We start from the raw sequence: 24,915 nt of genomic DNA on the forward strand, positions 1-24,915 counted from the left end.
AGACAACTCTAATGGCAGAAAGTGAAGAGGAACTAAAGGGCCTGTTGATGAGGGTGAAGAAGGAGACTGAAAGAGCCAGCTTAAGACTAAATATTAAAAAAAAAAAAACTAAGATCATGGCATCCGGCCCCATTACTTCATGGCAAATAAAAGGGGAAAAGGTGGATGTAGTGACAGAATTCCTCTTCTTGGGCTCCAAAATCACTGCAGATGGTGACTGCAGCCATGAGATGAGAAGACAATTGCTTCTTGGCAGGAAAGCAATGACAAACCTAGACAGTGTGTTGAAAAGCAGAGACGTTACTCTGCCAGCAAAGATCTGCATAGTCAAGGCTATGGTCTTCCCATTGGTCACATATGGTTGTGAGAGCTGGACTGTAAAGAAGGCAGAATGCCAAAGAATTGATGCCTTTGAACTGTGGTTCTGGAGAAGACTCCTGAAAGTCCATTGAACAGCAAGGGGATCAAACCAGCCAATGCTAAGGGAGGATCAACTCTGAATATTCACTGAAAGGACTGATGCTGAAGCTGAAACTCCAGTATTTTGGTTATATGATGTGAACAGACGACTCATCATTGGCAAAGTCCCTGGGATGCTGGGACTTTGCTGGGAAAGATAGAAGGCAGAAAGAGAAAAGGATATCAGAATGAGATGGCTGGACAGCATCACCAATGCAATGAACATGAACTTGGGCAAACTCTGGGAGATGGTGAGGGCTTTCCTGCTGGCTCAGCTTGTAAAAAGTCCGCCTGCAATCGAGAGACCTGGATTCCATCCCTGGGTTGGGAAGATTCCCTGGAAAAGGGCATGGCAACCCACTCCAGTATTCTCCATATGGAGAATTCCCATGGACAGAGGTGCCTGGTGGGCTACAGGTCATGGGGTTGCAAAGAATCGGACACGACTGGACAACTGAACAACAATTTTTTCAGCTAGTGAAGTGTAAGTCATTCAGTCATGTCTGACTCTTTGCGACCCCATGGACTATATAGTCCATGGAATTTTCCTGGCCAGGAATTTTCCTGGCTAACTGTTTTCTTCTCCAGGGGATCTTCCCAACCCAGAGATTGAACCCAGGTCTCCCGCATTGCAGGCAGATTCTTTACCATCTGAGCTATCAGGGAAGCCCTTTTTCAGCTAAGGAGAATGAAAAGGTTTGTTTAACATTTAAATAGGAAGTTATGAGAAAAGCAAATGCCTGAACGCTTGTCCATAAATGCTTCTGATGGTCAAAATGAAAATTGGCTAGTTAAGTAGACCTTGAGAGCGTAGGACACAGAGCCCTGCATACATACTGTCCACTTTGTGCAAGAGAAAAGCTGTCATGAGAGGGAATGCCTTTGAAAGTCTAGGATGCTTTTGCATTTCTTGGGTCATGAAGAATTGATGGAATCTCAGCCTGGAAACAAACAGGCTATGACTCATTACTAGGGTCTGTGCAGAAGGAATCATGGTTTCTGAGTTCCAGTAAACTCTAAATGCACAAATATAAAGCATACTCTTCTTGGGTTTTGAAGAGAATGTTTAAGTCTGCTAGAAACAAATTCCACCTATGCTACAGATAATGCAGACAAGAACCAAGAAGACAGCTTCATGTAATAGGCAAGTCTTCTTTCTTTTCTTTTTTTTTTAAAGGGTTTTTGTTTTATTGTTGTTTTGTTCTTGTTGTGTTCCTATTGTCCAGAAAGATGCTAGTATTCACGTAGTGTTATGACATGGGTAGAAAATGGTATCGTGGAAGGAAAAAGGGGGCACCTTTATACATACATACATACATTCCTTTAAAAATTCTTTTCCATTGTGGTTTACAACAGGATATTGAATATAGTTCTCTGTACTTTTAAAAAAGGGATTACCTTTAAATATGGTAATGTAGATTTGGCAGAGTGGATGCTTATGTTGAGTTTAATAACTCTTGAAAACCACTCAAAATGTTTCATTGCAGAAATATGCATTCCTGATAGTGATTTCACAATGTGAAAGAATTAAAGTTACTTAAAAGAAAAATGGGAAACATACAATGTGACAGGAAGAACCTGTGCTCTGGCATCAAATAGATTTGAGTTCCAATTTTACTGCCACTACTTTCTATCTACAAGGTCTTAGGCATTCTGTATATCCTTCTTGAGCCTCAATGTCTTTATCTATAAAATATGGAAAATAATATGCACATCAGTGTGTTAATGTAAAGATTAGTAGAGAGGGTATTTTTGAAGTACCAAGCATAGGCTGTGTCTTACAGTATGGACTCAGTAAAAATAGCATGTAATCAATTTTCTGCTGTTGCACTCTAAGGTAAACTTTATATTTTATGTATTACCTTGTAAACAAATTAGACTTAAAAAGGATCTGAAGTTTAACATACAAAAGAAAGCACAGGAATACTCTTACTGTATAATTGATGGCAATAATGCGTTCCTGTTCTCTAAAAGCTCTATTAATTGTAAGATATCTCAAACCCATGAAAATGAATTCAAGCAAAGGGGACTTACTGTAAAGATTCAGATAATTGCATTTTGGATTCCTGGAAACTGGAATGTAAGATACAAAGGCAATTTTTGCTTTGCTTTGCAGGAGGGACCTCTTCCTGCTTCTCTCTGTGATGTGGGCTTCATCCTTTCATTCCTGACTGATTTTCCTCGCTTCCTCTTTCATGTCGTTCACATTGGCTGTGAGCCACCACACTACCTTGCAGCTTCAGTAATACCACTGACCAGATGCTTTCCCTAGAACCCCCACTTTGAATTCATCAAAACCCAGCTAACAAGTTCTGAGAAAATTTTCCAGACTCTCTAACTTCACACTGATTTCTGTCTGTTCCACTCAGTGGGCTCTTAATGTACTGTTGTTTTCTATGCACAGGAACTGCTTTCTCATTTAGAAATAGGTCTAAATTTATATCATAAATTTCTTGAGGGTAGGACCATGGTTTCTCCACTCAGCAATCCTAACACCTGAGACAGTACTTTGCACATTATAAGCAATCATTCATTTGTTTGCTGGGAGGGGGCTTCTGAATGGCGGTCACATATATATATCTATGGCAGATTCATGCTGAAAAATGGCAAAACCATCACAATATTGAAAAGTAATTATCCTCCAATTAAAATAAATTAATTAATAAAAAAATTTTTATGTTGGTTTCATTCAGAGAAAATAAAATCACAAGCATTAGTTGTTTACTATAATTAAGCCCATTATCAGGAGTATGAGACCTCTGATACTTTTGGGGGTTCCCACTATTCTCTTGTTCTCTGTGTCTTTTTTATCTGGTTGCTATAAAGCTTTCCCTTTATTTTAAGAATTTGACTATAATGTACTGAAGGTTTGGTTTTCTTTTTCTCATTTGTTGTGTTTCAAGGCTTTATGGGTGGCTGTTTATTATCAAATTTGGCCATTATTTATTCTGAAATTATTCTGTTTCATTCCCTTCCTTGCTTTCTGATAATATCCCACAAGTTACTATTCAGTTGCTAAGTTGTCTCGGACTCTTTGCGACCCCATGGACTGCAGCATGCCAGGCTTCCTGTCTTTCCTTCACTGTCTGACAGAATTTGCTTAAACTCATGTCCGTTGAGTCAGTGATGCCATCCAACTATCTCATCCTCTGTTGCCCCTACTCCTCCTGCCCTCAAACTTTCCCTGCATCTGGGTTGTTAACAGTGAGTCATCTCTTTGTATCAAGTGGCCAAAGTATCTGAGCTTCAGCTTTAGCGTCAGTCCTTCCAATGAATATTCAGGACTGATTTCCTTTAGGATTGACTGGTTTGATCTCCTTGCTGTTCAAGGGACCCTCAAGATTCTTCTCCAACACCACAAATCTAAAGCATCAATTCTTTGGTGCTCAGCTTTCTTTATAGTCCAGCTCTCACATCCATACGTGACTACTGGAAAAACCATAGCTTTGGCTAGACGGACTTTTGTTGGCAAAGTGATGTCTCTGTTTTTTAATACACTATCTAGGTTTGTTATAGCCTTTCTTTTAAGGAGAAAATGTCTTAATTTCATGGCTTCAGTCATCATCTGTAGTGATTTCAGAACCCAAGAAAATAAAGTCTGCCACTGTTTCCACTTTTCCGCCATCTATTTGCCATGAAGTGATAGGACCAGATGCCATGATCTTAGTTTTTTGAATATTGAGTTTTAAGCCAGCTTTTTCATTCTCCTCTTTCACCTCATCAAGAGGCTTTTTAGTTTTTCTTCACTTTCTTTTTTTCCTCTCTGCTTCAGTTTGGATAATTTCTACTGGCTCAGTTTCAGATTTACTGATTTCTTTTGCAGTATCCTTATAAGTCCATCCAAAGACTATGTTTTAATTTAATATTTATTTATTTTCTATTTTATAATTTTCATTCTAGAACTTTCATTGAGTATTTCTTGATGTTTTCATATATTTTCTGTAAGCAATACGTAGATATAATAAATATGATATTATAGATATAATTCATAATTATATGCATATAGAAAATATATGGGCTTCCCAGGTGGCTCAGCAGTAAAGAATCCCCCTGTGATGCAGAAGCTGCATGAAACACAGGTTCTATCCCTGGATCAGGAAGATCCCCTGGAGGAGGGCATGGCAATCCACTCCAGTATTCTTGCTTGGAGAATCCCATAGAGAGAGAAGCCTGGTGGGCTACAGTCCATAGGGTCACAAAGAGTCAGACACAACTGAAGTGACTTAGCATGCACACATGCACATAAAATATATATGACACATATGTATTCATGCATATATGTATTTATATACATGGCATATATATATATGTATATACCTTGTGTGCTTATCTTTTCCTATAATTTTTTTATACATACAAAATAGTTTTTCAATCCTTGTTTGTGCATTCCAAAACCTAAGTCACTTGCAAGTCTACTTCTTTTTACTGTATTTTATCTCTGTTATGTGTACTATAGTCCTGCTTCTTATTATGACTCAAGAAGTCATCTGAACATTATGTACAAAATATTTATAGTATTCTGAATATTATGTATTTGTAGTCTTCTGAAGATTATGTCCAAAAAGCCAGTAGAGACTGAAGCATGATATTTGTTTTGTTGTATTTCTCAATAAGTCTAAATCTTTGCTCTGGCTCGCAGTGAAGGTGAGGGTCTGAGCATTCAGATTCCTCTTGGAGTTGAGTTGAGCTGAAGAGAGACTGAATAGCCCAGCTTCCAACCTCCTCTTTTGATAGTTCAGTATATGAACTAGAGAGACATTGACGTTTCAGACATTTTTGGTCTATTTATTTGGTCTATTTATTCAGTATTAGTATCACCCTTGTACCTGTAATTTTGATAAATTCAATCAGTTCTAATAGGGTTTTGTTTTTCTTTAATGGATTTCTCAGAATTTTTTACATAAACAATTATGTGCTCTGTGAATTAACCTTTTTTACTTTTCTAAGCTTTACTCCTTTTATTTATTCATTCTTGTTTTCTCCCACTGACAAAGAATGCTGATAAAGTTGTGTTGAAGTGGAAAAAAGATATCTTTGCCTTTTCATATCTTTTCTATAAGCAATACATAGCTATAATAAATATAATATTATAGATATAGTTCATAATTATATGCATATACAAAATATATTGGCTTCCCAGGTGGCTCAGCAGTAAAGAATCCGCCTGTGATGCAGAAGCTGCATGAAATACAGGTTCATCATTAGTGAACCTGTGAGAAGTAACTCAGTATTTCATCATTAAATATAATAAAAGATGTAGATTTTTCAAGAATGATCTTTATCATATGGGAGGAAAATGCTTCTTTTCCTAGTTTGCTGAGAGTTGTATGAACGGATGATGAATATTGTGAAGTGGTTTTTATACCCATTGAAAACATATTCTGTTAATATATTGGATTGCATTTTTTGATTTTCAGGTGTTAACTCAGTTTGAATTCTTAGGATTAAACACACCTGGTCATCATATATTATTCTTTTTAGTACTGGATTTTATTTGATTATATGTCAAATATGTCAAAACTATATTTTCACCTATGATCATGAGAAATATAGATCCATAATTTTTTTTTCTTGGCATTGCCTTTGGCAGATTTTGGATCAGAGTAATTCTGGTCACATACAATAGAGTAAAAAGTGTTACTCCTACTTTTTCCAAAAGAATTTAAAAAATATTGTTGTTATTTTTCCTTAAATGTCTGCTAGTATTCACTAATGAAATCATTTGGACCTGGAGATTTTTTCAAGTGTTTAATTATGTATTCAATTTAATTGTAGGACAGCTTGTAAAAGTTGTTAGCCGTTTTTATAGTTTATGTTCTTTTAAGAAAGTCTGATTTTATCTAAATTATTGAATTATTTGGCATAATGTTGTTTATAATATTCTCTTACCATTTTTAATATCTTTAGTATCTCTAATGATCAAACTCTGGATTTGTAAGTTGTCTATATTGTTCATAGATTTTGTTTCAGCGATTTTTGCTTTTTATTGTTTCCCTTCTTCGACTTACTTTGGGTTCAACTGCTTTTCTTTTAGTTTTCTTAAGGTGGGAAGATCGTTCTTAGATTTTAAATCCTTCTCCTTTCTTATGTAACCATTAAAAGGTATATATTTCTCACTAATGGAGAAGGAAATGGCACCCCACTCCAGTACTCTTACCTGGAGAATCCCATGGACTCCTCCGTCTGGCTCCTCTGTCCATGGGTCACAAGAGTCAGACACGACTTAGCTACTAAACCACCACCAACCATTTCTCACTAATCACAGCTTTATTTGCATACAAAAAAATTTGATCTGATTTTTCCTAAGACTTTATTTTTTAGAGCAGTTTAACATTTACAGCAAAATTGAGAAGTAGGTACAAAGATGTCCCATCTGCTTCTTACCCTACACGTGTAACCTCTCCTGTTACCATTCCAGCCTCACTCGCCAGGATGGTGCATTTGTTACCAAGGATGAACCGACATTGTACATAGTTTACCTAGGGGTTAACTCTTAGTTTTGTACATTCAGTGGGTTTGAATATTGTATAATGACACTCATCTTTCATTACAATATAATACAGAGTGATTTACACTGTCCGGAAAATTCTCTATGCTCTGCTGTTCATCTCTGCCCAGTCCCACTCCTGGCAACTATTTTTATGCTGTAGTTGTCATATATTTTACTTTTATCTTCTATTATCAGTTGGACAGTTCACTCTTTCATGGGTTAAAAAAATATAAGATAATTTTTTTGTATTTACTTAAATTTACCTTTCTGTCACTCTTCATTTCTTCCTGTAGATGTGAGTTGTTTTTTTTTCCCCCGGTTATTACAAATAACCAATGAATCTATCATGGATGCTTTACTTATTTATTCATTTTTGATGGACTGCCATGTTCACCTAGTTAACAAAAAATTCTTAGCTATGGGTTTCAATTCCTGTTATTGTGAGATCACATGCATGTTCAGTAGAGTGATTTATGTAGTTTGTCAAGAAATCACTGCTGAAATTTTCAAATTTATCTCTAATAGGTCTATGGAAATGCAGGACCTAGCAAGTCCTCATCCTCTTGTTGGAGGTGGTGATACTCCTGGAAGCTCCAAATTGGAGAAAACTAATCTCAGCAGCACTTCGGTCACCACAAATGGGACAGGAGGTAAGTGTACAACCCTGAAGACACCCTGAATCACATTGCAATGTTTGTTGTAATTTTACATGGTAGAAGTATGCTAGTAAGTAAATATCTCATTAGCAATAACATCAGAGTATTATATACTTAGTGGATTATTTGTTGTTCTGTTCATTTTCTTGATATTTTTGCTCCTCCTCTATAACTGGAAATATTCAGAAAGAATAGATAGCCCTGAGCAACATTTTAAAGGTTTTTAGCAAGGCTTTCTTTTTGTATTTGCCCTTGTAAATATTTTTTAAAATGTACAAAATGTGTCCAAAGGATTTACATTCTGATCTTAACACACCCCCCCTCAAAAAAGAAATTATGCTAGTTTTGGGGTTTATTTTGAATTTTAAGAGAAAGCCTGCTCCAAAATTGTTCTTAAAAATGGTTTTGGAAATAGAAAAATGTCCATATCTGCTGCATTTTCTTTTCAAAGAGAGAAATACCTAATATGTATTTAGAATAGAAATTGAAATTTTTTTCAGACATCTCATTTGATTAGCTTATAATTATGTCACAGCATATGGCAACAATAGCAACTGTTTAAAATATTCCACCCTATTGCTATTATAAAATACATTCAACTTGTAAGAAAATATGATCTGATATTTGCATCAGAATATATATATATATATGTATGTATATATATATATATATATATATATATATTTCAAAAGCCTATACATATATACGGACTTCCCTGATGGCTCAGATGGTAAAGCGTCTGCCTACAATGCGGGAGACCCAGGTTCAATCCCTGGGTTGGGAAGATCCTCTGGAGAAGGAAATGGCAACCCACTCCAGTACTCGTGCCTGGAAAATCCCATGGATGGAGGAGCATGGTAGGCTACAGTCCATGGGGTTGCAAAGAGTCAGACACAACTGAGCGACTTCACTTGTACATATATATGGGCTTCCCTGGTGGCTCAGATGGTAAAGAATCTGCCTGCAGTGCAGGAGACCTGGGTTTGATCCCTGGATGGGGAAGATCCCCTGGAGAAGGGAATGGCAATCCACTCTAGTCTTCTTGCCTGGAGAATCACAATGGACAGAGGAGCCTCGCAGCTGCAGTCCACAGGGTTGCAAAGAAATGGACACAACTGAGTGACTAACACTATACATATATACGCACATATATACACATATATGGGCTTCCCTGGTGGCTCAGAGGTTAAAGCGTCTGCCTGCAATGTGGGAGACCTGGGTTTGATCCGTGGGTCGGGAAGATCCCCTGGAGAAGGAAATGGCAACTCACTCCAGTATTCTTGCCTGGAGAATCCCATGGATGGAGGAGCCTGGTGAGCTACAGTCCACAGGGTCGCAAAGAGTCGGACACGACTGAGCCACTTCACTTCACTACACTTCATACACATATATAAGCTGCATTTTAAATTATTCACAGTTCTTTTGAAGTTTTGTAGATTTAGTTGTTTTCATTAATGAGTGAAAAATTATTTGAAAATTATTTTAATTTATAAGCTATTCATGTTATTAGATATTAGCAAAGCATTTGCCACATCATATTTTCTTTTAAATTTATGAAATTTATACACCTCTTTACACTTATTTTAGAATAACTGTGAACTCTAAAATTTTCTTTGTAGAGTTGTGTGGATTGCAACTTGCCTGTATTTAATCATTTTTTTACCCAAAACCCTTTGTAAATTAACATTTTCCCTGTTTATAGTGTTTATCTGTCTCTAAACATGCATCTATAATTTCAGCTAATTAATTGTAGGATTGCAAATTTATAGGATTTTTAGTGATAACTTGTGGAGTAAGAACATTTATATTTAAACCTTAACTTGGATGTAAATAAGAGATTTTTTAAAAATCCCATGCACTCTGAAATCAGACCTGGAAGGTCACTAATCATTGTTCTATATATATTTAACTGAACTAAACAGACCTGATACACTAAAATGTAAAAATTACGCCATGCAGTTGTAATTGTGGCAAGAGGGCCAGAAAGCAGTACAAGCATCAGTGCCACTGATGACTGTCCTCGTACATTGAGCAGGCATTCCGACAATGAACCCCTATGCTGTTCCTGTTCTCAGGGGACAACATGACTGTTTTAAACACTGCAGACTGGTTGCTGAGTTGCAACACCCCCTCCTCCGCAACAAGTATGAGAGATGATGGTACACTGCATGTGTTTGGATGTGTGGATTTGCCCTTCTGGTTTGCTTCCTGTTGCTGTTTCTGTTTGCACTCCCTTTTCTGTATTCAGTTCTTATAAAAAGAAAAGGAGACATGAACACACCTTTTAGTTGTTTATTGATAGTTGGCTACATTTTTCATATCAACTAGTGTTCTAATCTTGGGTCAGTGGTGTTCTTTTCTTAGGTTTTTCATAATTTTCACAAATGGCTGCATCTATTACTTTTCTAACTACTTATCTGTTCATTATATGGTAAGAATTCAGCACAACTGTCACGTTAATAAGAGCAGTTGAAGCAGATTGTGCCTATGTATAAATTCAGTCTCCATAGCCTGTGAGTGTGTATGCTCAGTTGCCCCAGTCATATCTGACTCTTTGTGACCCCATGGACTGTAGCCCTCCAGGCTCCTCTGTCCATGGGATCCTCCAGGCAAGAATACTGGAATGGCTTGCCATTTCCTCCACTAAGGGATCTTCCTGACCCAGGGATCAAACTCATGTCTCCTGTGTCTCCTCCACTGCAGGAGGATTCTTCACCCACAGAGCCACCTGGGAAGCCTATAGACTTCCATAAATTAAATTCATAGCATGGCAGAAAGATATTTTATATTTTGTAGACTTTAATAAACATTACGATTAAAATGCTTAAAGTAATAATAACTTTTAAAACTTACCATTTAAAAAATTTCCAGTAATGAAAGCTATATTTTTAAAATTATAAGTTGTCTCTTAAGATGTTTTGAACTATAGATGTTAGCTACAGTCCTTTATTTACATATATATGATATAAATATGGGTTTCTCTGGTGGCTCAGTTGGTAAAGAATCTGCCTGCAGTGCAAGAGACGTGTTTGATCCCTGGATCAGGAAGATCCCCTGGAGAAGGAAATGGCGTTCTACTCTAATATTCTTGCCTGGGGAATCCCATGGACAGAGGAAGCTTAATGGGCTGCAGTCCATAGGGTCACAAAAAGTCAGACATGACTTAGTGACTTAACAACCACCAATATAATACACTTTCTCCAAAACCAAAGGTTAAACTATCAAAATTTAAAAATTAAAACCATATAAAGCTTCTGTGGAATCACCCAATTCTTGGATTAAAAAGAAGAGCTCAGGACGTGTTAGAAATGTGCATTACAAGCAAGCAGCTGGAATAGCCACAGTTTGCCTGGACCTTGCTGTATGTAGATTAAATTTGATGTATGATCAGTGAATGAAGAGAACTCCGTTATGCCCATTATTTAAATTTTTATAATTTTAGTTTCTTTTTTTTCAATTCCACACTTAAAACATACTTTTCATATGTAAAAATATGTTGCCAGAATTTAGTTCCTCTTAATAATAACTCAAGGGTTTTTTCCTGTAAACAGCCAGACAGGAAATGTTTTAGGCTTTGTAGACTATGCTGTCTCTGTCTCATCTGTGCAACTCCATCACTGTATCTCAGAAGTAGCCATAGGCACTACAAAAATGAACAAGAGTGGTCAGGTTCCAATAAAACTTAATTTATCAACTCTGAAATTTAAATTTCATTAAATTATCATGTAACAAAATATTCTAATTTTCATGTTTTTATAAACATTTAAGATTTTAAAATCATACTTAGCTGTTATTCTATTCTAAACTATTAACATAACACACACAACTTTACAATAGTGAATATATATAATCAATATTTAGTAATTTACATCTAATTTCCAACAGAAACATTTTTCTAAGTGTAAAACATCAAGTTTTCCTGGTTCTTTGTATTAATGTTTAAGAGTTGTGTGACCATATGGGAAAAACAAAGATTTCTGTGTCAGGAGGGCTATGGATGTGAAACGTGGTAATGTATTTACCAGCTGTGTCTTCTTAGACAAGTTACTTAACCTGTCTGAGTTTTAATTCTTTTCTATAAAAGGAAGCTAGTAATACTTCACTGGCAAGGCTTTTGTTTTAAATTATATAATGTATGTAAATTTTTGGTAATATAAACCAGCTTCCCAGGTGGCTCAGTGGTAAAGAATCCGCTTGCCAATGCAGGAGACACAGGACACATGGGTTCGATCCCTGGGTTGTGAAAATCTCCTGGAGGAGGAAATAGCAACCCACTCCAGTATTCTTGTCTGGAAAATTCTATGGACAGGGGAGCCTGGTGGGCTACAGTCCATGGGGTTGCAAAGAGTTAGACATGACTGAGCATGCACACACACAAATCAGTATAATCCCTTTTCTTTAATTAATAATTCATTGATAATTAGGCAACAGTTTTTAAGGAAAATGTAAACATGCAGTGTGTTAAAAGACCGTCCAATGCTTAGTCAAATAATACATTTTCTTCATTTAAAACATGTAAACTGGCCACAGAGGCAAACTCTTAGTAATTAAATGTTAAGTATACTTTATTAATGATAATACAATTTTATTTATTTATTTATACATGTATACTTTATAAATTTAATTTATTTGTATATATCATTGACAATATAATTTATTTATAAATTTTAATTACATAATATAGTTTATTATATCTTGGTGGCATAATGATATGAAATAGTCAGAATTTAAATGACTCTTTATGCCATGTATTTGTAACATAGCTAAGCATGTGGTGCACATTTCCCATTGAGAGTAAACTATTTTATTTATAATTCTGGATTTTACTGATGGAATTAGATTACTTTATAAAATTATTATAATAAAACAAAAAGCAAAAGCTAATTTAGTGGCTTTTCAAAATCTTTCCATTAACTCTAGATTTTCAAAAAGATAATTTTAATAGTTTTTACTAATATGACTACCAATAGTATCACCTTAATATCCCACCATACTACCTTGGTGCTATATAAATATATTATATTATTCCTTAATTTATAAGGGTTCATCACCTTAATCCTAATTATATAATAATATCTGCAGATTTATGTTGGAACCTAGATTTTCCTTTCAAATCTTTGTCACTTGTTAAATTGTTAAAATGAAGAACTGTCAATAAAAATAGAGTAAATACAATCATACCTTGGCATATAGATCAGTGGTCAACAAACTTTTTTCTGTAAATAGTCAAATAGTAAATATTTTCAGCTTTGCAGGCCATATGTCTCTGTTGAAACTCAGCTCTGCTTTCATTGCACAAAAGCAGCCATAGACAATATGTAAACAACTGAGCAGGACCATATTCAAATAAAACTTCATCTGTGAACACTGAAATTTGAAATTCATAGAATTTTCATATATCACAAAATATTATTCCTCTTTGATATTTTTTAACTATTTAAAAATATAAGGATCATTCTTAGCTTACAAGCTATACAAAGCAAGCCATTGGGTAGATTTGGCATGTAAGGTATAGTTTGCTGATCCTGATACAGATTCATGTATGTTATTTCATGTGTCATGCTTCATGTGTTTGCATGAATATGTATGTACATGCATGCCAATCATGTGAAAATTTACTTCCATATATAAGATTCTAATTTCCCTAATAGCGTTAAGATACATGATTAGCTTACTTTATATGCAAAATACTTAGATTCATTGGAAGTTCTTAGGATACGGTCTAAATGTGAATTTTCACTTTCTCACTTAAAATATATCAAGTTCCTGTTATATGCCAGGCTCTGTGCTAGGAAATGGGAACCCAGTGACCTATAGAACATGATACTGGCCATCAAGGGACCAAAAGTCTAGCAGAGGGAAACAGAACTGAAAATAATGAGTGCATAATGTGTTCAAGGTGGGTGCACAGCAGAGGGAGGGAATATTTGATTCTACATGGAGATTAAGAAAATACTTCAAAGAGAAGATTTGGGGGAACCAGGATCAGACATTCTGATCAGGTTTATGGTATTTTCTATATTTGAAATCTATATAGCATAGAAAAGGATCTCCTAGAATTTTTAGTATATAGATGATTGGCTCACATGGGATGAATTTGTTTCTGAATATTATATGTCTGTGCAGTAGAACCACCTACTGTTGTGGCTCTGCTCTTTTAGATTTTCTTTTTGCAATGAAAGCTATAAATTGTAAGCATCATCAAATCATTTTATAAAGCTAAATAGTTTACGGATATTTAAAATGAAAGACACTTGATGCTCATAGGTTTTGAAATGAAAAAATTGATTTAGAAAAACATAAATCATGAAACTGGTAGGCAACATTTCTTTCCCCTCTGTTGAATTGTAAATTTTATCCTTCCTGAACTAACTTTTCCTGAAATTCTTTCCTGAATCTAAACTATCAGAGGTGGCTATGCAATATTTTGTGGTCTAGTTTAAACACAGATTTCTGAGGATAACATGTGAAATGTAAATTACTTGGGTCACCTCTGTTTTAAGGATTAATTAAGCCTTATATTGTAACAAATGAACATGAGCCTTGAGTTATGATAATAGACTTCCCCTAAAAATAATTAATATATATTAATTTTGTACTTGAATTCTGAAGATAATCTGAGGTGACAAGATTAAGTTTGCTTTGAAAGTACTTGCATGAGGTTATGGAAGAGGTTGGGATGAAAAGAGAGAAAATCAATGATTCAGTAGCCATAGCTGACACCTGACAATAATCACATGCAATTTTGATTTAGTCCATAGAAATCAATTATTTTTAAAAGTTAAAAATAAAATTAAATTTTATCAGTATAATAAAATTATTTTGACTTTTTTTCAGTATTTGGCTTTATGAAAAACATCTAAGTTGCAAGTGGATAACTAGTGTGGAGGGGGCCTGGCAATACAATTATTTTTTGAAATAATGGTTCTGTATAAAATGCTACATGTATGTAGCTTTTTCATCTCACCTTTTGGGAAATGAACCCTTGAATTACATATATGGAGCATGTAGAAGAATAAAACCACAAAACTCTCTAACCTAAGGACTAAAATATGACTTCTGCTTTTTAAATCAAAATGTTTATTTTGTAAGTTTGAGTTTTGGTGATGAAGAAGATGCTTTTCTTCAATAGAACATTATTATTTCTGTTTTATAGCTTGTACTGTAGTCATATTGGACATTGTCCTGAGAAAAAGTTAAAAGCCCTGTTTAATTTCTGCGTTAAAAAAAATAGAATACAGTAAAAAAAAAAATTTGAATATGTCAGTGAATACACACAATAAACTTTTGGAATGAGGATTTTTATAAGTTTTAGAAAATAGATGCATAGAACTAGACTTGTTTCATTGATGAACATCTTTCTAATAGTGCCTTGCATATACTAAATTAACAAAGTTTCCTGCCTCTAGAAAAGTATATGGTATATCTCATTTAAAGTATAGAGATAAAAGCAAGACAAAAGAAAATGAAATACATTTCAAATATATTCAGACTTTTACTGAAAATTTCTTTCATTTGTCAAACTTTGTGATTATCATTTTTAGACACTTCTTTGTATTTTACCATCTTTAATAAATCAGCGAATCATATAATGTCTATTTCACTTCTAAGTTTTCTTTCCCTGAGAAAAAAATATTATTACTTAATATTATTTACTTTCTCTCTAAAAATCAAAACAACTTTGCATCTTACTCAAGAGATGTTTGTTGATGCTGGCCTCCTGTGAGCATAAGTTATTTTCTGTAAGCAGCATGATTAATTCCCTCCCTTTTCCCTATTATTCAACTCTTACCACATATGAAAATTAAGTTCATATTAATGTGTACTGTTTTCCCCCAAATGTTAGCATCCACTTTATTATTTTAAATCCCTACATTCTGGTACACTGAACGCACCTTGGTGTGTATGCTTCTCTTTATATTCTTTCTAGAGATGCCTCTTTTCAGTTAAATGAACCTCCTTTGTCTTTGACTAACAGCAGACCTTTAAAATTTTAATGAGAAATGTTTCCAGGATAATGAATGCAACCTGGTTGCATTTATTCTCTAGCTTTCCTTCCTTCTCTTTTTGACCACCTGAAATTTTCAAATTGAGGAGATTATAATCAACACCAATACTAAGTTTTTGAAATCAGACCTCAAAGTTGGGATTCAAAGTAACAGAACTAAAACCTCATGTCTAGCTTGGGGGTTTTTTTAGCCATTTTGCTCCACTCTCCGTGGTTCACAAGTGCAATATAGATTACCTTTAGTATTAATAAACCTATTTTACAAATGCCATTTATAGATTTAGACATGTTTAAATGGGAATTTAGCCACAATTAGAATTCGGAGGTTCTGAGAAACTGTCTCTTGCCTTAGTTTTGCTGGAGGCTTTGGATGGTTCCTTTCTGTCATATGTCAAAAGTCAGATGAGGACATTGCATCATTGAGAGTAGCTGTTACACCTTTCTAAACCCTGCTCTGGATCATCTCTATACAGATGAAAGGAATTCTTGGTTAGTTAGTGCTGCCTGTGAGGCAGTATGGTTTAGAGTTTGGATTCTTTCCAACCTTTGCAGTTTGAATCTTCCAGCAAATCTTCATGACATAGTTAAATCACGGATGCTAAATTAACACCAGAGCTCACTGAGGGAGGGTGCAGCCAATTCCGTTCATGTGGAAAGGGAACGTAGTCATTACTGCATGTTTCTCCATCATTAATTGCTTTTCTAACAGAGTAACGTTGCTGACTTGCTTGGTTGGTGGGTGTGCTCTGAGCCCACTGTTCTTTCGGCTGTATTTGTCCATAGTTGGCTAGTCTTCAGCTTTCTTTATAGTTCTCTGCTTGCCTCTGAGGTTTTTAACTGTATCATTCCTTTTATGACTAGGAAACATAAGAGGTGTCAAGTAGAAAATAATTTAGTGTATTCCCTGGCTGCTGTGATATATGGAGCTTTGCCCACAAAGGGAAAATATGGTGTGACAAAATGGGTGGAGGCTTTTGCGTAGCCCCCGCCACACTCGTTGCATCTATTAATGGCAATATTGTGTACCTCAGTGGCGACATCATTGCCAAAGAGGATTTTGCCAAGATATACCACCTCAAAGGAGAAATAATATATTAAAGAGTTTTCAAAAGCTGTACTTCCTGCTGTAAAAACCATCTCCTATGCTTGTCTCTATAATGTATTAAAGATCATTATACTATTAGAATAAAAAAAACAATACCTTATGGCTGTTTTGTCTTTTGTTGAGCAGAAATTTTTTGCGTGCCTGATTTTCCACCCACTATATGAATACACACCCAGGTTTCTGTATATGCATATGCCACCGTTGTTCTTAAGCAGTCTTTTCTTTTAATGTCTCCTTGGGAAGAATAAAACATAAGCAGTAAATCTCTGTTATGATTTGGATTCAGTGTGCTAAAGGCTGACTGATGATTCCTTTCTTCTGCCGTTTGACTATAATATCAGAGTATGCTTAGGGGAGTTAAAAATGCAAATACATGTATACTGCTGTTTCACTGTGTCAGGTTAACTGCCTTGAAAAGCCAGATTCTAGAGTAGCAGCTTAGACAGAGGATTTTTAGATTAAATCCTCTATAAATGCATGTCCATTTAGAAGCTAAATTAACAAAACTCTCCTCATCGACTTCTCAGATTTTCTCTTGCATGCCCATGGTAGCTAGAAAAGCTACTAGTTGAACAGTCAGCATCTTTGATATAAAGTTAGAAATATAACTCACATGTACTTATTCTTCTACGTAGTGTCTCTCCTTGCAGTCAAAACAGAGCCTTTGAACAGCAGTGAAACCACAGCCACGACTGGAGATGGAGCGCTTGACACTTTTACTGGGTCAGGTAAAGCCTTAAGCTTGTGTCTTGTTCTGTACAGATTGCGGTCCATGTCATCCTCCTAGTGAATAATCGAGAATTTGGATTTTTATAAATTCAGCAATAAATTCACTTTGGGGAAAACGTATTATCATAAAACAATGTTTTTTAGAAATAACGTTTGGAATCGTTTTACTGCATCTGCAGTTGACAACCAAGCAATGCCCCAGCTTTCTCATTAGAAATAAGCAAAGCTCACTTCTTTCATAATTATTTTATACAGTGCTTGATTCAATTATTAGGTTGTAATAGTCAAGTTTGTTCCTTCAACTTGCCCGTTTAAATGACTAAAAATTGCCTTCTCTCCAACATTCGAGATGTAAAACTATCCATTTGATTCCTTCTAAATAACCTTGTTTCCTCTCTGGGTTTAAAAAAACCCTCCTGTGTAAGCAGCTGAGTGACAAGTATTAAAGGTTAATGGGCTGCAGGAGAGCACATGCTGGTCGCATTAGAACCCAGCCTCTGAGAGCACTGACTTTCCCTCTAATGCTTCAAAGAGAACAATAGTGTGTCTTTAAACATCAATCCTCTTTAAATATAAATACCTGATAACTCCCAGGTGGGCACAAAGGACACTCATTGAGTTGACTTAAAGATCCCCCCCTCTCCTGCCCCAATACAATATTTCGTTTGGTTGATTATCTGGTGAGAGGACTTTTTTTTTTTACCTGAGCAGGAATTTGTATAGCAGAAAGATGAACATTAAACCTAGAAAAGTATTCATGCTATTAAATCTTGGTCCTGTTATTCTACTCTAATGTATTTTATACTTATTCATGTTCTCACATACAAGAATTTGATGTGGGTATCCTTCTCATGTAAAAAGAGTGGAGGTAAAGCCTTGAACTCTAATGTCATTATAGCATATATTTGATTTTTATAGATGCAGATGATCCCATTTCATTGGTTCACACTGATTGGAAACAGCTGCCATGTAGTCACATAAATATTAGTACTCCAAACATAAAGATATAATAATTTATACACTTTGTATAGAGAAGCTTTGGAGAAGGAACTGGCAACTCACTCCAGTACTCTTGCCTGGAGAATTCCGTGGACATTCTGTCCATGGTGGGCTGCTGTCCGTGGGGTCGCACAGAGTCGGACATGACTGAAGCAACTTAGCATGCATGAGCGCATTGGAAAAGGAAATGGCAACCCACTCCAGCATTCTTGCCTGGAAAACCCCAGGGACGGAGGAGCCTGGTGGGCTGCCGTCTATGGGGTCCCACAGAGTCGGACACGACAGAAGCAACTTAGCAGCAGCAGCATAGAGAAGCTTGTGTCCTGATTCACATTCTTTCTAGCAATTCTCTTGCTGCTCAGGAGATAAGGTACTAACTTACCCTAGCATTTGTATTACTAACTTACTATAACTATTGTAAACTTTCTGCAAAACGAATATATATATGAACATAGTTTTTAAGGTTAAGAATGAAATTAAATACTTGCTGACATACTTAGATAGCATACCACAAAGTTAATGAAAACTGACTGAAAAAATTACAAGATGTTAGCTCCAGAAGAAATTGCAGTACTGCATTGTGGTGGTTCAGAGGTTAAAGCGTCTGCCTGCAATGCGGGAGACCTGGGTTCGATCCCTGGGTTGGGAAGATCCCCTGGAGAAGGAAATGGTAACCCACTCCAGTATTCTTGCCTGGAGAATCCCATGGATGGAGGAGCCTGATGGACTACAGTCCACGGGATCGCAGAGAGTCAGACACGACTGAGCGACTTCACTTTCTTTCTGATGATCCATTTTAAGAAGCAAGAGTATCGAGGCACAGAGATGTTAAAGATAGTTAAGGCCGAACAGTCAGGGCCTCCCGGGTGGTCACTGGTATAAATGAGTCTAGAACAATGTCCTGGTCAGTCCAAGAGTCCTTTCTTTAAAAGTTTATTGGAAAATATAGAGATGTAAAAAGAAATATGTGTGAACTGTCAAGCTGTCTGGACTTTACTGTCTGGAATTTACTCATATTATATTTACAAATAGTTTCCCAGTTTTCTTTTAAGAATTATCTAGGGTTGGGCTGTCCAGAAAAGTAGCCACTGGCCATATGTGGCTATTTAAGTCTAAATGAAATACTATTTGGTTAAAAAGCAAAAATGTTTTAATCTAGTCACATTAATAATATTCTAAGTGTTTAATAGTTGTATGTGGGATTTTTTTTTAATAGTGGCTTGTTTAATAGTTGTATGTTTAATAGTTTTTAATGGCTACCATATTAGACAACTCAGATATAGAATATTTCCAGCTCCATGGACCAAGTCCAGTTGTGTGTGTGTGTGTGTGTGTATGCGCGCGCACATGCACACGCGCTTAGTCACTCAGCCATGGTTGACTCTTTGCAACTCCATGGACTGTAGCCCACCAGGCTTCTCTGTCCATGGGATTTTCCAGGCAAGAATCCTGGAAAGGTTGCCATTTCCTCCTCCAAGGGATCTTCCTGACCCAGGGATGGAACCCACATATCTTTCACCTCCTGCACTGGCTGATGGGTTCTTTACCCCTGCTCCACCTGGGAAGTCAAGTTCAGCTGGACAGAGTGATTTAGGTCAGGGATTCTCAACAGCACTGCTATTAAAAACGTGGCCTTTTGTTTCTTGTGGAAGATATGCCTTCTGCAATAGAAGGTGTTTATCAGTATCCCTGGCACCTATCGCAAGTTGACTGTAGCATGCCTCCGTTGTGACAGCGTACCACGTCTCCTGGCATTTTTAATGCTCCCTGGCAGGCAAAATTTCCACCCACCCCGCTACTCATCTCCCATCTCTCATCCCCTAGAGAGCCAGTGATCTAAGGTATTACAGTAATAAGTAATAAGATTGCTTGATACCACCTTGTGAGAATCTGATAATATTCATTAAAAATATGTTTGACCTAATTTTCAGACATCTTGAAGACAGACACGTTTGCTTACTTTTATATGAGGAAATGATGGAATATAATACATTGAGTGCTTTGTGTACATTTCTTGATTAATTAAATTCTGATATGGAATAAAAGGAAGGTCTCCTAAATTTGTACATGGTGTTCCAGAAATCATACTGGAGAGATTAGGCTGTTTTGTGTAGGAACAGTCTTTACTTTGATCAGCGTAATCTCAGTTTACTTTAATCCAGTATTGTTGTTATTTTAGTTATCTGCAGATTTATTAGTTAGAATAAAATGTATACTGTATAGTCAAGAAGTATAAATTTTCTAAGTTTTATATAAACAGTTTTCTGAGTCACAGGTTTTTTTTCTACTTAAAAAATGAACATATAGACATTAATATAAAATTTTTAAAGTTGAACCTTTGTACTGTTATGGGTACATTATTCTAATGATGTCTAGATTCATTCATTAGAGGGAAGAAGCATCCTGTATATTCAGAATTGTGTTCATATATGTGAGGCTTTTTAAAAAATACTACTGTTTGGCTAATTCAATAAAAGCTAAGTATTTCTTTTCATTATTTGGTATTACTTTAGAAAAGCCTTGTGTTTCACAATCTTGAGAATAATTGATTAGTATAGTCTAAGTCTTGCGTGTACCACAGTGAAGTTTTATAAATGAGATGAAAATGTGGAATTAAGCCTTACTTAATCATGTTTCTGCTAATCATTGTTAATTAATGAATCGGACTGAATTTCCTATGCGATATACTGTTGCTATTATGCAATGTATGTTTAGTCCCCATAGTGTGATAGAAAAGGCTTGTTCTTATTGCGTTGATTTGAAAGTTTTGAACATTTTCTATGTTTTTAATAAACAAGTAAAAAATTAATGGCTCATTGCTCCATGTATTTTTAAATATACTGAGCAAATTCACTTAAATTTTGGTTGCTGAAAACATTTAAGATGTTACACCTCAAATCATATCCAGTGATTGTCAAAACTGATTCATAATATTCTTGAAAATGTACTTTCTGCACTATTGCTATGAAAACTATAATGCACTCTCCATACTCAGCGTACAGTCCAAATAGCATTTTAAATACATTAAATTCTATGTGTTTATGAAGCAATAGATCACAAGGATACTTAATAGCATTTGGATATAGAAATATATCATGTTTCATAAAATAGTTAGCAACCTAAACCTATTTGTCACTTTTACAATTCCAAAAGTTTAGCTCCAGAATTATGAACAACTTAGAAAGGACACAGTACTTTGAAGTATAACTATGATTGATTAGGCTAAACTAATTCCAGCGCTGCATTGTATACTACTTTAATCTTTTTGAAAAGTGAATGAACAGCAGATGGCCTAATAAAGACACTCTGTGTGCTTGCCCAGTGTGGACTGGCTCTGAAGGGACGGCCTTAACACTTTAGGTCCATATATTTGCAATACATCTGTCTTAGTCAAGGCAGATGGTTAAAGGAAAAAGAAACTTCCAAACTTTTGGAAATAGTCCAATTTGGGACTGCATGTTTGGCTGAAATGTTGATAAGACCTGATTTTCACCTTTAAAATCTTCTCAAAAAAAGTCTAGTCTGTGAGAGTTCAAAATACATTTGTAATTAGGATTGCTGCTGGATGTCATAGTTCTGTTTTTTTTCATGTTGCATCCACGCTTTCTGTGTATATTCCAGTTATTACGAGAATTATTTGGACTCTGCATTTTAATTACTCATCAGATTGACAAAATGAAGGGAAATAGAAAGCATTATCATTTTATAACTTGAAAATGAAGGTTGAAACATCGCATTTTTCTTAATTTATATTGTATTTCTATTAGAGTAAATGCAGAGGAAGAGCACTATCTTGTCATCATGTTTGGAATTTAAAACATGAAGTTTGCAAATGAAAAGGTTTACTTTTATATCATGAAAGCTTAATTACTTATAATCAAGGATATTTATTCATAGGATATTAATGCATAAAAGCATGCCACTGATTTGAGAAAATGGAAGAATGATGAAGGGGATTGATTTGTGAGAAGATATCATGTCATTTTCCTAGAACAAATATGGAACAGTTTAATTAGAAAAAAATGTTTAGGCATCTGTTTCTGTTTAGAAAATGAATGAATTTTCTGTTTAGAAAAAGAGTGAATTTTGTGAAATACCTCTCTAACATGGTCATTTCTTTAAATTAGTTTTGATTACTCCAATGAAACCAATGAAACATATTTATGAAGCAACCTTTTTTCTATTTTTTGTGTCTCACAGTAATAACAAGTAGTGGCTACAGCCCCAGATCCGCACATCAATATTCCCCACAGCTGTATCCTTCCAAGTAAGTGGTCAGTAGTTTCAGATTTGTTAGAATAATTTTCTGGGATTATTCTGATTAATCATATTTATACAATATAATAACTTTAAATCAGGATATATTTATATATATAAATGCTGCTGCTGCTAAGTTGCTTTAGTCATGTCCGACTCTGTGCAACCCCATAGACGGCAGCCCACCAGGCTCCCCTGTCCCTGGGATTCTCCAGGCAAGAACACTGGAGTGGGTTGCCGTTTCCTTCTCCAATGCATGAAAGTGAAAAGTGAAAGTGAAGTCGCTCAGTCGTGTCCGACTCCTAGCGACCCCATGGACTGCAGCCTACCAGGCTCCTCTGTCCATGGGATTTTCCAGGCAAGCGTTCTGGAGTGGGGTGCCATTGCCTTCTCTGATATAAATGTTATAGATAGTTAAATAGATAGATTTTTAGATAGATTCATTGGATATATTAGACCTATAAATAAATATCTTTCACAAATCTAGGAACATATTCACTTTTGTCCACACAGTTCCTTTAATCTTGAATATTTATATATTTTGAAGAAAGCATCAAGCACAGATCAGAATATACTGATTTTTTAAATAAAAATTTTGAAAACTCTTACTAGTTTAAAGAAAATCTGAAAAGATTACATTTTACTCAAACCTCAACACTTCATAATTTGTCCCAGCTTTATAATATTTTTATTGGATTTCAACTTCTAATAAACATTTTGGAAAAATATGCACTATTGCTTGTATAACTAATGTAGTCATTTTGAGGACAGTGGTAAACATTTCAAGCTTAACTATATTGGGTGTATATCTGAATTTGGTTGCCATCAGAGAGATATGTCAAGATTTGGGATTCCTGATCATGCACATTTAAAAGTTATTTTCTACAGCAGCTACAGTGTTTATCCTTAAGCATAGGCTAGAGATTGGATATCTATTTTGAGGACATTCTGTAAGATGTGGCAAGATGAAAGGAATGGCTTTCCATTTCAAGAAGCTACGTACTTTTTTTAAAGAAGTTTTTTGGTAAGATTTTTAGTTCTTGTAGGGAATTCTTCCTACTGCTTTTAATGACTTTTGTAGTCATTACATGGCATTGGGTCATGCATGGTAACAAGAAATAAGGCTCATGAGTTAATTAATTAATTAACTGACCTGGGCTCATTAATTAACTGACCTGGACTCCACTTTCCTCATCTACATGTCAATTGGAATACTATTTCGGACGTAAGCAATATAGACCTGGAAGAGACTTTCAGGATGATTTCTAAACCAAAGTTTTCTTTTCACAGGTGAGGTATAGACTCAGGAAGTTTATTTGTCCAAAGTATTGAGCCTGGGTTATAGCAGAGCCTGCTCTCCTGACATTCAGACTTTTGTCCTTTTCTATATTGTTAAAATGATATTGTGGATAAAGAAGAGGATTATGTCCTGGCTATTATCAGGTTTCAGTGAATCTAAGCTGTCTGAAATAATATGCAGTCTTTGTTGCCACAGTAATGCTATTTTTCTGATATTTAGGCCCTATCCACACATTCTTTCTACACCAGCAGCTCAAACAATGTCCGCCTATGCAGGCCAGACTCAGTATTCGGGGATGCAGCAGCCAGCCGTCTACACTGCCTACTCACAGACAGGACAGCCTTACAGCCTGCCCACTTACGGTATTTCACTTCTTCTCTCTTCTCCTTCTTTGGTTACAAGCAGATAATCCTGCTGGCTAGTAGCTGTATATTCTAATATTCTTATATAGACTCTTATATTCTAATATAAGTTGCAACTCATGTTACAACACGATCATTTTACTAATAAAATGGTTTGCACATGCACTTTCCAAACAGATCTGGGCGTGATGTTACCGGGCATCAAGACAGAGAGTGGACTCTCACAAACTCAGTCCCCATTACAGAGTGGGTGCCTCAGTTACAGCCCAGGCTTCTCTACCCCACAGCCAGGCCAGACACCTTATTCTTACCAGATGCCAGGTAAGCAGCCACCCAGGAAACATGTTAAATGAGAAAGAATTCTTTGAATGAGATTCCTTGGCTTCAGACTAAGAATATATAGTCATGAAGACAGTATTAAATGCTACCACTGCTCAGACAATACCATTGGAAAAGATAACTAAGAGGGAACATGATGAAAAGAGCTCAACATACATCAAGAAACACGACCCATATTAAATTTAAATACTTAAGCTTAAGTTGCATAAAA

At 35.6% G+C, this 24,915-nt stretch overlaps 1 protein-coding gene across 44 annotated transcripts in view; it reads left to right on the forward strand.

Annotated features, from left to right (window-relative positions):
* EYA4 (EYA transcriptional coactivator and phosphatase 4) overlaps positions 1-24,915 on the forward strand; it is a 365,804-nt gene that overhangs the window by 280,255 nt on the left and 60,634 nt on the right. For 20 of the 44 annotated variants that reach the window (XM_086317917.1, XM_086317909.1, XM_086317912.1 and 17 more), the window contains 6 exons: positions 7,475-7,599; positions 9,681-9,749; positions 17,354-17,446; positions 22,647-22,713; positions 24,223-24,365; positions 24,543-24,686. In XM_086317917.1, the coding sequence (XP_086174043.1) occupies positions 7,475-7,599; positions 9,681-9,749; positions 17,354-17,446; positions 22,647-22,713; positions 24,223-24,365; positions 24,543-24,686 (641 nt within the window). The remainder of the gene's footprint in view (positions 1-7,474; positions 7,600-9,680; positions 9,750-17,353; positions 17,447-22,646; positions 22,714-24,222; positions 24,366-24,542; positions 24,687-24,915) is intronic. The other 24 variants (XM_086317936.1, XM_086317942.1, XM_086317930.1 and 21 more) reach the window with 2 other exon arrangements.

The sequence above is a fragment of the Bos grunniens genome, chromosome 9 (assembly GCF_055505025.1).
Source record: "Bos grunniens cultivar Pamir isolate PY7600 chromosome 9, Bosgru_T2T1.0, whole genome shotgun sequence".
Classification (NCBI taxonomy): Eukaryota; Metazoa; Chordata; class Mammalia; order Artiodactyla; family Bovidae; genus Bos; species Bos grunniens.